Source organism: Anomaloglossus baeobatrachus, chromosome 8, assembly GCF_048569485.1.
Source record: "Anomaloglossus baeobatrachus isolate aAnoBae1 chromosome 8, aAnoBae1.hap1, whole genome shotgun sequence".
NCBI classification, from domain to species: Eukaryota; Metazoa; Chordata; class Amphibia; order Anura; family Aromobatidae; genus Anomaloglossus; species Anomaloglossus baeobatrachus.
The window spans coordinates 244,684,624-244,699,729 of record NC_134360.1 but is presented as its reverse complement, the minus strand read 5'-3'; the positions used below and the strand labels follow the sequence as shown (position 1 = coordinate 244,699,729).

The following is a 15,106-nucleotide window of genomic DNA, read 5'->3' as shown; positions in this document are numbered from 1 at the left end:
GGTGCAGTCATTAATTTCTCTGATACACTATGCTAACAGATTTAACGGGATTTGCTATGTAATCTGAGATCAGCTGTAGGGGCTGAGACCCTGATTCCAGCGATGTGTCACCCGCTGGTCTGTTTGCTGGCACTTTCATACAATCCCAGTTTTCTCTGCTGCAGATATAGCAGTGCTCAGAATGCTGAGCTCTACCCACACCACTGATTGCCAGCTTTCTGTGCATACTGTGCATAAGCAGAAAGCTGCCAGTCAGTGGTAGGGGCGTGGTTACCCAGCAGTTGAGTAAGAGGCACAAAATACCTAGTCCTGCCTTGTTAATCTCCTGCTGATAAAACACTGATTTTATTGAAACAGCAACACACAGCCTAGTAAGTGACACATCACTGGAATCAGGCTCTCAGCCCCTACACCATGCCGCTCTCATATTGCATAGTAAAAATCTGCAGACTATTTTCTTACTATAATGAATACATCTTATTTCTTCAATATTTATACAGGATTAGGATATTTTCGTAACAAAGTAGTGATATTCACAGAGAACGGTCACAATACCTTACCTGTCCAGAGCTGGTGTTAGGCGGTATTCTTTTGTAGCAGACAAGATTGCTTTGATTAAGTTATCTGTAAAGTAGAAAGAACGGGATATTAAGAGATGAAGGTCAAAATAAGCTCAGATCAAACATCAGAAGGATCTTTCTGCATCTGCAAAGATTGTCAGCTCTTCGGGCGAGATTAGAATTCTGACATGTGCAGCAAAACCTTATAAATTACCCAGATTACGAGCACATTACTGAGTGAACGGCCTTAATTCCTCGTCCACTGTTTATGGGAAACTCGCATTTCAATGGAAAAAAAAAGCCGTTTACCAGCAGCAGCAGCAGCAGCATTACATAAGCCGTGCAGTCATCATCACGAGGAGGGATCTGGGGGATCTGCAAACATTACACTATGGATCTGGCATCTGCTGCACAGATATATCGGATTCCTATAAGATCTCACCCGGCCGCTGTAAACAATACACTGCACTTAGAAAATGCAGAAAAAAATGTAATAAAACTTTTCTTTGATGTAACATTGCCCCATTTTGCAATTAAAATTAAGAAACAAATAAGCTCATCCACGTCCTGCAGCTCCTCAGCACCGTCTGCAGCAGGAGCCTCTCCCCTCTGCTCTAACTATAGCAGTACAGACTGTAAATCTCTGCACCATTGGATCATCATCTTCAAAAGAAAATGGAAGATTATTTGTGTTCTCTCCATTATTTCTACAAGACAGTTGCAAAAAATCCTGCAGACGGAGAATCCGAGCAATATTGTCTGACTTTTGCTGTTATTTTTTTTCCAGATTTGGGCCATGTTCCCATGAAGTGTATATGCTGCGCTTCCCCCCCCCCCCCCATTTTTTTTTCCTGCAGAATATTTTCTGAGATTAATCATTCAAGCAAATTGGAAGTGATCTACTTGAAGCTCGTGCCCTAAAAATTGGCGGGAAAGGTGCATTGTCTCTCTATAGGCTTCTATGGGGAGCCTGAAAAAAAATGCATGTAAAAAAAACAAAAGTACAGAAAGCTTCTATGCATGAGCAGCACAGTGGCTCAGTGGTTAGCACAGCAGTCTTGTGGTGGCTCAGGGGTTAGCACTGCAGTCTTGTGATGGCTCAGTGGTTAGCACTACAGTCTTGTGTTGGCTCAGTGGTTAGCACTGCAGTCTTGTGGTGGCTCAGTGGTTAGCACTGCAGTCTTGTGGTGGCTCAGTGGTTAGCACTGGAGTCTTGTGGTGGCTCAGTGGTTAGCACTGGAGTCTTGTGGTGGCTCAGTGGTTAGCACTGCAGTCTTGTGGTGGCTCAGTGGTTAGCACTGCAGTCTTGTGGTGGCTCAGTGGTTAGCACTGGAGTCTTGTGGTGGCTCAGTGGTTAGCACTGGAGTCTTGTGGTGGCTCAGTGGTTAGCACTGGGGTCTTGTGGTGGCTCAGTGGTTAGCACTGGGGTCTTGTGGTGGCTCAGTGGTTAGCACTGCAGTCTTGTGGTGGCTCAGTGGTTAGCACTGTAGTCTTGTGGTGGCTCAGTGGTTAGCACTGCCGTCTTGTGGTGGCTCAGTGGTTAGCACTGCAGTCTTGCAGCGCTGGGGTCCTGGGTTCAAATCCCACCAAGATTAACATCTGCAAGAAGTTTGTATGTTCTCCCCGTGTTTCCTCCGGTTCCCTCAAAAGACAGTGATAGGGACTCTAAATTGTGAGCCCCAATGGGGGCAGTATTACAAATGTATGTAAAGTGCTGTGGAATTAATAGCGCTATATAAATTAATAAATATTATTATTATATGTACTAAAACACATTAAGAAAAAGCACAGCTTTAATTCTGTACCAAAAAAATGCATAATATAAAGGGAAAAATTTGCATAAAAAAATCCACAAAATGCAAAAATCTGAAGATTTAAAAATAAATAAATAAATCATAAAAAGCAGCAGAAGTAACAAGTACAATGCATGTGCACGCAGCCCTAGTGCTCCTTTCAGACTACTCTGAAAACAACTGAAAGGCTGTGCGCGCACGTGTGCTTTTTTCATGCTTTTATGCTGCGTTCTCCACCGCAGCGTAAAAGCATGCGTCCCCAGCACAATCTATGAAGATTGTGTAAATTCCATCCGCACGTTGTGTTTTAGAACGCAGCGTTTCAGCTGCTGAAATATTATGCAAAAACGCTGCGTTCTAAAAAGCAACATGTCACTTCTTTTGTGCGTTCCGGATGCTTTTCCCTCTATGTCTATGGTAGAGCAAGCATCCAGAACGCAGCAATTCCGCATGCACAATGCTTTCAAACCGCAGCTTTTCAGACGTGTTTTGAAACGCACATGCAGTGACAAATGCTGCGGAATAGAACGCAGACGTGCGCACAAAGCCAAAGTCTTGATTAAAAATTTCGAGTTTTCCGTCTACAACTCACATGAAGACTTATGTGTCTCCATATTATAAATAGGCCGGTGGCTCAGTGGTTAGCACTGTATGGTGGCTCAGTGGTTAGCACTACATCCTTGCAGCTCTGGGATCCCAGCTGCAAATCCCACCAAGGACAACAAGTTTGTTTGTTCCCGTATCCTACAGGTTTTCCTCCGGGTTCTCTGGATGACTCCCACAGCCTAAAGACAAATTGATGGGGAGTGTAGATTGTGAGCCTCCATGTCACTCTAGGCACGGGAAAGTACCAAGCGACCGGCAATAGGGAAGGGAAGGAAAACTCTGTGTCTAGGGAAGGAGAAGATGGTGACCCCTGACCAAACAGTCCGTTGGTCCTTGGGGTCCCTCACCACCCTAGATAGGATCTGTAACTATGTACCAAGCCGCATAACTGACCCTAGGTGTCCCTAGTGCTGGACCCTAAATAAGGAACGGGTGGGATGAGCTCTTCTTCAACCCCACTAAACGCTAAAGGAAGACACAAGGAGGACACACGGAGGGAAAGCATGAACTACTTATCCACAGATGACTCAGGTAGAAATTCAGCAGCGATTTCAGCAATGATGCCACAGATGAGAGCAAGCCACCTCCTTGCAACCAAGGCTTGAAGGAGCTGAAAAATATCACCAGCACTAGTCCAAAGAAAAAAGGGGTATATAAACACCAAAGGAGAACTGATGATCAGCAGCTGGGTGGAAGGTGAGCTTCTGCTGGGTCCAAAAGGGGAAGAGAGGAATCTAGCAGATAAGCTACCTATACCAATTACTACTGACAGCAGGAACAATGGAAAGTCAGGGAGCATTCTGCGCAGCCAAACGCTGTGATCTTCTATTGCCAGAAACCACGTGACTGTCTGTCACCCGTGACAGTCGATGGGGACAGTGATAATTATGATGTCTGTAAAGCGCTATGGAATATGATAGCGCTACAGTATATAAGTGAGACAAATAAATAATATGTGCGTAGCCTGATCCTGCAGTCATGGGTTTCGCCGTTACCCCGGTCTACTGCTTTTCTGGTTAACTGGCACAGAAGAAACAGATGTACAGCTCTGGGGCTGCTCCGTCTTCTGATTGCGGTCGGGTACTGCACATCCACCATTCACATTAATAGGAGGCGGGTGTGCTGTACCCAGTTGTCGCCGCTGTCAGTTGAGAAGGCAGCTTCAGAACTGAGCGTTTCCGGCTGCCTGTTACCGCTGTCGGCACCGGGAACAGCCGAGTGGCGGAGGTACCGGGTGTCGGACCCCGGCCGATCAGACATCGATGACCTATCCTAAGGACCAGCCATCAATGTAACCTCTAATCAATATAGGCACAGTTATTTTGTGATGAGGATGAAGCATATGGCAAGGCACGCACAACCGAAAAGTTACCAAGTGTGACGCCAAGAGGGCTCATAAAAACATCTGCGCCTATATCAATCTCTCCAGTGTTATCACAGGGAATCTAGCGGATGAAGGTGTAAAGACGTCCGTGTCCCTTTACTGTCACTTTCCATTAGAAGTGTATACAGAGGGATGTGACTCAGCGTCTAGGAAATCTCCGCGCGGAGAGAGGCCGCGACACAAAGCTGCAAAGTGCGGAGAGACCGCCAGATAAATCACATTATATTGTCCTTCTGGACGGGAGGCACAAACTGTAAAGTTAATGAGAATTCCTGCCCCGATTTCACTGCTAAGCCAAGATTAATATTTGTACTGAGCTCAAAACAACCGAGCGCAGCGTAAACCCGGGTCCAGCACGCAACGAGGCAGGTGCACTAACCCCGTCCAATGTACACACAACGGAACGTACACCCTCTGAATGTACAGACAGCGAAACGTACACCCTCCGAATGTACAGACAACGAAACGTACACCCTCCGAATGTACAGACAACGGAACGTACACCCTCCGAATGTACAGACAACGGAACGTACACCCTCCGAATGTACAGACAGCGAAACGTACACCCTCCGAATGTACAGACAACGGAACGTACACCCTCCGAATGTACAGACAACGGAACGTACACCCTCCGAATGTACAGACAACGGAACGTACACCCTCCGAATGTACAGACAGCGAAACGTACACCCTCCGAATGTACAGACAACGGAACGTACACCCTCCGAATGTACAGACAACGACACGTACACCCTCCGAATGTACAGACAACGAAACGTACACCCTCCGAATGTACAGACAGCGAAACGTACACCCTCCGAATGTACAGACAACGGAACGTACACCGTCCGAATGTACAGACAGCGAAACGTACAACCTCCGAATGTACAGACAACGAAACGTACACCCTCCGAATGTACAGACAACGAAACGTACACCCTCCGAATATACAGACAACGGAACGTACACCCTCCAAATATACAGACAGCGAAACGTACACCCTCCGAATGTACAGACAGCGAAACGTACACCCTCCGAATATACAGACAACGAAACGTACACCCTCCGAATGTACAGACAGCGAAACGTACACCCTCCGAAAGTACAGACAGCGAAACGTACACCCTCCGAATATACAGACAGCGAAACGTACACCCTCCGAATGTACAGACAACGGAACGTACACCCTCCGAATGTACAGACAACGGAACGTACACCCTCCGAATATACAGACAGTGAAACGTACACCCTCCGAATGTACAGACAACGGAACATACACCCTCCGAATGTACAGACAGCGAAACGTACACCCTCCGAATGTACAGACAACGGAACGTACACCCTCCGAATGTACAGACAACGGAACGTACACCCTCCGAATGTACAGACAACGGAACGTACACCCTCCGAATGTACAGACAACGGAACGTACACCCTCCGAATGTACAGACAACGGAACGTACACCCTCCGAATGTACAGACAACGGAACGTACACCCTCCGAATGTACAGACAACGAAACGTACACCCTCCGAATGTACAGACAACGAAACGTACACCCTCCGAATGTACAGACAACGGAACGTACACCCTCCGAATGTACAGACAACGGAACGTACACCCTCCGAATGTACAGACAACGGAACGTACACCCTCCGAATGTACAGACAACGGAACGTACACCCTCCGAATGTACCGACAACGGAACGTACACCCTCCGAATGTACAGACAACGGAACGTACACCCTCCGAATGTACCGACAACGGAACGTACACCCTCCGAATGTACAGACAGCGAAACGTACACCCTCCGAATGTACAGACAACGGAACGTACACCCTCCGAATGTACAGACAACGGAACATACACCCTCCGAATGTACAGACAGCGAAACGTACACCCTCCGAATGTACAGACAGCGAAACGTACACCCTCCGAATGTACAGACAACGGAACGTACACCCTCCGAATGTACAGACAGCGAAACGTACACCCTCCGAATGTACCGAGAACGGAACGTACACCCTCCGAATGTACCGACAACGGAACGTACACCATCCGAATGACCGACAACGGAACGTACACCCTCCGAATGTACCGACAACGGAACGTACACCCTCCGAATGTACAGACAACGGAACGTACACCCTCCGAAAGTACAGACAACGGAACGTACACCCTCCGAATGTACAGACAACGGAACGTACACCCTCCGAATGTACAGACAACGGAACGTACACCCTCCGAATGTACAGACAACGGAACGTATACCCTCCGAATGTAGCACAGAGGCTCATGGTGGATTACACATTTATCACATATTTAATACATTTTGTCTAACTGTAGACTACGTATTGGCCGATGTACAGAGTAATGCTCTAATCTGAATGTTCAGCCTGTCCGAGCGAACAACCTGCTCATATCGAACACCGAGCATCCGAGCATGGCAGTGCCCGCTCAGCACTAGTTACGAGTACTGAGCACCCGAGCATGGTAGTGCCCGCTCATCACTAGTTACGAGTACTGAGCACCCGAGCATGGTAGTGCCCGCTCATCACTAGTTACCAGTACTGAGCACCCGAGCATGGTAGTGCCCGCTCATCACTAGTTACGATTACTGAGCACCCGAGCATGGTAGTGCCCGCTCATCACTAGTTACGAGTACTGAGCACCTGAGCATGGTAGTGCCCGCTCATCACTGATTACCAGTACTGAGCACCTGAGCATGGTAGTGCTCGCTCATCACTAGTTACGAGTATTGGGCACCCGAGCATGGTAGTGCCTGCTCATCACTAGTTACCAGTACTGAGCACCCGAGCATGGTAGTGCCCACTCATCACCAGTTACCAGTACTGAGCACCCGAGCATGGTAGTGCTCACTCATCACTAGTTACCAGTACTGAGCACCCGAGCATGGTAGTGCCCACTCATCACCAGTTACCAGTACTGAGCACCCGAGCATGGTAGTTCCCGCTCATCACTAGTTACCAGTATTGAGCACCCGAGCATGGTAGTGCCCGCTCATCACTAGTTACCAGTACTGAGCACCCGAGCATGGTAGTGCCCGCTCATCACTAGTTACCAGTACTGAGAACCCGAGCATGGTAGTGCCCGCTCATCACTAGTTACCAGAACTGAGCATCCGAGCATGGTAGTGCCCGCTCATCACTAGTTACCAGTACTGAGCACCGAGCATGGTAGTGCCCGCTCATCACTAGTTACCAGTACTGAGCATCCGAGCATGGTAGTGGACGCTCATCACTAGTTACCAGTACTGAGCACCTGAGCATGGTAGTGCTCGCTCATCACTAGTTACGAGTACTGAGCATCCGAGTATGGTAGTGCCCGCTCATCACTAGTTACGAGTACTGAGCATCCGAGTATGGTAGTGCCCGCGCATCACTAGTTACGAGTACTGAGCACCCGAGCATGGTAGTGCCCGCTCATCACTAGTTACGAGTACTGAGCACCCGAGCATGGTAGTGCCCGCTCATCACTAGTTACCAGTACTGAGCACCCGAGCATGGTAGTGTCCGCTCATCACTAGTTACAAGTACTGAGCACCTGAGCATGATAGTGCCCGCTCATCACTAGTTACCAGTACTGAGCACCTGAGCATGATAGTGCCCGCTCATCACTAGTTACCAGTACTGAGCACCCGAGCATGGTAGTGCCTGCTCATCACTAGTTACGAGAACTGAGCATCAGAGCATGGTAGTGCCCGCTCATCACTAGTTACCAGTACTGAGCACCTGAGCATGGTAGTGCCCGCTCATCACTAGTTACGAGTACTGAGCACCCGAGCATGGTAGTGCCCGCTCATCACTAGTTACAAGTACTGAGCACCCGAGCATGGTAGTGCCCGCTCATCACTAGTTACAAGTACTGAGCACCCGAGCATGATAGTGCCCGCTTATCACTAGTTACCAGTACTGAGCACCTGAGCATGGTAGTGCCCGCTCATCACTAGTTACCAGTACTGAGCACCTGAGCATGGTAGTGCCTGCTCATCACTAGTTACCAGTACTGAGCACCTGAGCATGGTAGTGCCCGCTCATCACTAGTTACCAGTACTGAGCACCTGAGCATGGTAGTGCCTGCTCATCACTAGTTACCAGTACTGAGCACCTGAGCATGATAGTGCCCGCTCATCACTAGTTACCAGTACTGAGCACCTGAGCATGGTAGTGCCCGCTCATCACTAGTTACCAGTACTGAGCACCCGAGCATGGTAGTGCCCGCTCATCACTAGTTACCAGTACTGAGCACCTGAGCATGGTAGTGCCTGCTCATCACTAGTTACCAGTACTGAGCACCTAAGCATGGTAGTGCCCGCTCATCACTAGTTACCAGTACTGAGCACCTGAGCATGGTAGTGCCTGCTCATCACTAGTTACCAGTACTGAGCACCTGAGCATGGTAGTGCCCGCTCATCACTAGTTACCAGTACTGAGCACCCGAGCATGGTAGTGCCCGCTCATCACTAGTTACCAGTACTGAGCACCTGAGCATGATAGTGCCCGCTCATCACTAGTTACCAGTACTGAGCACCTGAGCATGGTAGTGCCCGCTCATCACTAGTTCCGAGTACTGAGCACCCGAGCATGGTAGTGCCCGCTCATCACTAGTTACAAGTACTGAGCACCCGAGCATGATAGTGCCCGCTCATCACTAGTTACCAGTACTGAGCACCCGAGCATGATAGTGCCCGCTCATCACTAGTTACCAGTACTGAGCACCTGAGCATGATAGTGCCCGCTCATCACTAGTTACCAGTACTGAGCACCCGAGCATGGTAGTGCCCGCTCATCACTAGTTACCAGTACTGAGCATCCGAGCATGGTAGTGCCCGCTCATCACTAGTTACAAGTACTGAGCACCCGAGCATGGTAGTGCCCGCTCATCACTAGTTACCAGTACTGAGCACCTGAGCATGGTAGTGCCCGCTCATCACTAGTTACCAGTACTGAGCACCCGAGCATGGTAGTGCCCGCTCATCACTAGTTACCAGTACTGAGCACCCGAGCATGGTAGTGCTCGCTCATCACTAGTTACCAGTACTGAGCACCTGAGCATGGTAGTGCCCGCTCATCACTAGTTACCAGTACTGAGCATCCGAGCATGGTAGTGCCCGCTCATCACTAGTTACAAGTACTGAGCACCCGAGCATGGTAGTGCCCGCTCATCACTAGATACCAGTACCGAGCACCCGAGCATGGTAGTGCTCGCTCATCACTAGTTACCAGTACTGAGCACCCGAGCATGGTAGTGCCCGCTCATCACTAGTTACCAGTACTGAGCACCCGAGCATGGTAGTGCCCGCTCATCACTAGTTACCAGTACTGAGCACCCGAGCATGGTAGTGCCCGCTCATCACTAGTTACCAGTACTGAGCACCCGAGCATGGTAGTGCCCGCTCATCACTAGTTACCAGTACTGAGCACCCGAGCATGGTAGTGCCCGCTCATCACTAGTTACCAGTACTGAGCACCTGAGCATGGTAGTGCCCGCTCATCACTAGTCACCAGTACTGAGCACCCGAGCATGGTAGTGCCCGCTCATCACTAGTTACCAGTACTGAGCACCTGAGCATGTTAGTGCCTGCTCATCACTAGTTACCAGTACTGAGCACCCGAGCATGGTAGTGCCCGCTCATCACTAGTTACCAGTACTGAGCACCCGAGCATGGTAGTGCTCGCTCATCACTAGTTACCAGTACTGAGCACCCGAGCATGATAGTGCCCACTCATCACTAGTTACCAGTACTGAGCACCTGAGCATGGTAGTGCCCGCTCATCACTAGTTACCAGTACTGAGCACCCGAGCATGGTAGTGCCCGCTCATCACTAGTTACCAGTACTGAGCACCCAAGCATGGTAGTGCCCGCTCATCACTAGTTACCAGTACTGAGCACCCGAGCATGGTAGTGCCCGCTCATCACTAGTTACCAGTACTGAGTACCCGAGCATGGTAGTGCCCGCTCATCACTAGTTACCAGTACTGAGCACCCGAGCATGGTAGTGCCCGCTCATCACTAGTTACCAGTACTGAGCACCCGAGCATGGTAGTGCCCGCTCATCACTAGTTACCAGTACTGAGCACCTGAGCATGTTAGTGCCTGCTCATCACTAGTTACCAGTACTGAGCACCCGAGCATTGTAGTGCTCGCTCATCACTAGTTACCAGTACTGAGCACCCGAGCATGGTAGTGCCCGCTCATCACTAGTTACCAGTACTGAGCACCCGAGCATGGTAGTGCCCGCTCATCCTCATCACTAGTTACCAGTACTGAGCACCTGAGCATGGTAGTGCCCGCTCATCACTAGTTACCAGTACTGAGCACCTGAGCATGTTAGTGCCTGCTCATCACTAGTTACCAGTACTGAGCACCTGAGCATGGTAGTGCCCGCTCATCACTAGTTACCAGTACTGAGCACCTGAGCATGTTAGTGCCCGCTCATCACTAGTTACCAGTACTGAGCACCTGAGCATGGTAGTGCCCACTCATCACTAGTTACCAGTACTGAGGACTTGAGCATGGTAGTGCCCGCTCATCACTAGTTACCAGTACTGAGCACCTGAGCATGTTAGTGCCTGCTCATCACTAGTTACCAGTACTGAGCACCTGAGCATGGTAGTGCCCGCTCATCACTAGTTACCAGTACTGAGCACCTGAGCATGTTAGTGCCCGCTCATCACTAGTTACCAGTACTGAGCACCTGAGCATGTTAGTGCCTGCTCATCACTAGTTACGAGTACTGAGGACCTGAGCATGGTAGTGCCCACTCATCACTAGTTACCAGTACTGAGCACCTGAGCATGGTAGTGCCCGCTCATCACTAGTTACCAGTACTGAGCACCCTTCTCATTCCACTACTAGGACAACTAGGCATGTTAGAATGCTGTATATAAGAACCCACTGGTGGTGACCGCAGTTTATAGGCCCTAAATCTGCTGACAGGTTCCCTTTAATTGTATTTTCTTCTTGTGTTTTCGATGCTGTATTTTTACCGCACGTACCCTTACATGTCACTCACCTATTCTCATGTAACTATAATTGCAGCAGACTGAAAAAGGAATGTATGTAAATGTCAATCATCCAGAGGGCAGCTCCGCTGGAGGGAAGACGTGTTCCTGCAATCAGCACTGGGGATAAATCACTTCTCCGGCAGAGGATTTGTCTTTATGGCTGTAATAATGTGGATGTCATGTAGTAGACTTGGCAGAGGGATAGTGTCGCCGCCTTATACAACTTTATTATTTCCAATGAAAACAACTAATTACTCAGGGATGAAAAGTTTGGGTTTAAGGAAATTGTTTCAAATCCAATGACTGATTCTTATATTTTCTTATGCCCGGATTTAAAAAGAACTATTTTTAACCAAAATGAGCGTGAAATTACAATGCACTAGCGAAATGATCAAGAAAAATCTGCATTGTAGCTAAAAATGTACAAAATAATATATATAAACATGTATTGAACATTCATTCTACATCTTTATAGGAAAGGAGTTTTTGCATCTTTTCCTTTTCTCTTATAGAAGGCTGCGGATCTTCTCTGTGAAGCCTCCAGCAGTCGTCCCCCATCATGTTCACGTTCCATCTACCATGATCTCATCCCCCATTACATTCACGTTCCATCTACCTTGGTATCATCCCCCATCATCTTCACCTTCCATCTGCCTTGGTATCATCCCCCATCATCTTCACCTTCCATCCACCTTGATATCGTCCCCCATCGTGTTCACGTTCCATCTTCCTTGGTATCGTCCCCCATCGTGTTCACGTTCCATCTTCCTTGGTATCGTCCCCAATCATCTTCACATTCCATCTTCCTTGGTATAGTCCCCCATCATGTTCACGTTCCATCTTCCTTGGTATTGTCCCCCATCATGTTCACGTTCCATCTTCCTTGGTATTGTCCCCCATCATGTTCACGTTCCATCTTCCTTGGTATCGTCACCCATCATGTTCACGTTCTACCTTGGTATCGTCCCCCATCATGTTCACGTTCCATCTACCTTGGTATCGTCCCCAATCATGTTCACGTTCCATCTACCTTGGTATCATCCCTCATCATGTTCACGTTCCATCTACCTTGGTATCGTCCCCCATCATCTTCACGTTCCATCTTCCTTGGCATCGTCCCCCCATCATGTTCACGTTCCATCTACCTTGGTATCGTCCCCATCATGTTCACGTTCCATCTACCTTGGTATCATCCCTCATCATGTTCACGTTCCATCTACCTTGGTATCATCCCCCATCATGTTCACGTTCCATCTACCTTGGTATGGTCCTTCCATCTCCTCGATATCCTGATGAAATCTTTCTCCTTGCTCTTCGCTAACAGCACCAAGGTTTTTAGAAAAGTCATCCAAATGGGAATGTAAAAAATGTACAAATTCATCAGACAACCCAAGGCCCTGAAACTTTCTCCACGATGGACTTACATTTTGGATCATTGTTGTTTCTTCTTTAAAAGAATTCCAAGCCCTTTCCTGAACAGCTTTCATTTTTCTTTTGACCGAGTCGTCCTTCATGAGTTTCCGAATATCCGGGCCCACAATATGTCTTCCTTCAGTTTTGCTTCGGACAGGCCCTGACACTTTGTACACAGGTACTTACGTCTGTCCTCCTTTCTGTGGAGCTTTCACAAACTACTCCATCAGTCCAGGCTTAATGTGGCGCGGTGGTCGGAGAACTTTAGTGGGGTCAACTAAACTTTCCACAACTATGTTCTTGAGTCCAGAAATCAAAGATGTTCTCGTTGGCCAACTTTTTTGGCTCCATTGAGGAGTCCTATCCCGGCTGTCCTATTCACACAAACACCATTCAGATCTCCACATATTGACCATCCTTCATCCTCGTAGTTAAATTTCTTGAGAATAAAGTCTAAATTCTCATAGCTTTCCCTCAAGTGCACAGAATGCCCTACAGACACTGGAGCGTACTCGCTGCCATAGTGCACAGAACACCCTACAGACACTGGAGCGTACTCGCTGCCATAGTGCACAGAACACCCTACAGACACTGGAGCGTACTCGCTGCCATAGTGCACAGAACACCCTACAGACACTGGAGCGTACTCGCTGCCATAGTGCACAGAACACCCTACAGACACTGGAGCGTACTCGCTGCCATAGTGCACAGAACACCCTACAGACACTGGAGCGTACTCGCTGCCATAGTGCAGTAGTTTTCGAGGAATCAATAAAGAGTCTCCACTCGCTCACATTGTACTCAATGATACATTTTTGTATCAGCCCAGGAACATCGCTGCAATACACCAGAGCACTGTCCTGAGGAAAGTATGGAAGCAATTCCTCTTGGAACACTATGGAATTCTAATCTTTTGGAAGCCTATGGAGTCAGTGTTTGCGGAAAACTGTAAGTGGTGGAATTTTTTTCAATATTTTTACTGAGTTCAAACGTATATAAAAATCTTTATCAGTTTATTTTTCTTACAAATATCTGATTTATCCCTTATCACTAATTGGCTGCTTTCTGTCTATGCACAGTTTACAGAGAAAGCTGCCAATCAGTGGTAGGGGCGGGGTTATACAGAGCTCAGCATTCAGAGAACTGCAGATAAAACAGGGATTTTATTAAAATGACAGCATGCAGCCCAGTAAGTGACACATTGCCGGAATCAGGGTCTCTGCACCTACATTTTGCTGCTTTCAGAGGGGAGAGCCAAAACCTGGTGAATAAGCACCAGGATAGACAGGAGTAACAGGCAGCAGGTTTACTAGTCCTCTAGTGAATCAGCTGATAAAAAAAAGTGATTTTAGCAAAACTACACTAAGCAGCCAAGTATGTAACACATCACTGGAATCAGGGTCTCTGCCCCTACATTATGCTCCAGTCAGATTAGGTGGCAAAAAAAAAGTTTGACAGATTCCCTTTAAAGGTTTTATGAAGATAATCTGAAATTACTGGAAAACTTTACAATGTGTGCTTCTTACCATTGTAATTGGGAAACAGTCAACAAGCAGTCTAGCTGCAACTGACTACCTCTATTATGGCCTCAGGTTTACTGTCGATATTGGGAGGCATGGTGGCTCAGTGGTTAGCACTGCAGTCTTGTGGTGGCTCAGTGGTTAGCACTGCAGCCTTGTGGTGGCTCAGTGGATAGCACTGCAGCCTTGTGGTGGCTCAGTGGTTAGCACTGCAGTCTTGCAGCGCTGGGGACCTGGGTTCAAATCCCACCAAGGACACTATCTGCAAGGAGTTTCTTCCCGTGTTTGCGTGGGTTTCCTCCCACACTCCAAAGACATACAGATAGGGACTCTAGATTGTGAGCCCCAATGGGGACAGTGATGCCAATGTATGTAAAGCGCTGCGGAATTAACAGCGCTATATAAATGAATAAAATTATTATTATTATTATTATTATTATTATATTGTGGTTTATGTGATTTCCTGTCCAATTTTTGTATCTTCTAACCTCAGCGGTTATCAGTTGCTGAACGGCGCGGACTGGCAGAGCCGGTGCAGCGGAGAAGTCTTTGGCGGTCCGTGCTCCTACCAGACATGTCATTGAGGCATCGTCGCTTTGTTGTGAGCCGCCACGCTACATCATGTAATACAATCTTCTCATACGAATACATGTCAGACATGCCGCAGAGGAGCCTCTCCAGCTTCTGAGGGGGACGTCTAATTTTAAACATTACTATGCTTGTGGGCCCCTCTGTGACTCATAGCACGACTCTGCCACATCTGCCATGAATCAGTGCAACAAAAACAAAGAAAAGTCAAGCA

The 15,106-nt window shown here is 48.1% G+C and overlaps 1 protein-coding gene across 5 annotated transcripts in view; it reads right to left on the bottom strand.

Annotated features, from left to right (window-relative positions):
- ST3GAL3 (ST3 beta-galactoside alpha-2,3-sialyltransferase 3) overlaps positions 1 to 15,106 on the bottom strand; it is a 363,061-nt gene that overhangs the window by 35,448 nt on the left and 312,507 nt on the right. For all 5 annotated transcript variants that reach the window (XM_075320480.1, XM_075320479.1, XM_075320481.1 and 2 more), the window contains one exon: positions 561 to 624. In XM_075320480.1, the coding sequence (XP_075176595.1) occupies positions 561 to 624 (64 nt within the window). The remainder of the gene's footprint in view (positions 1 to 560; positions 625 to 15,106) is intronic.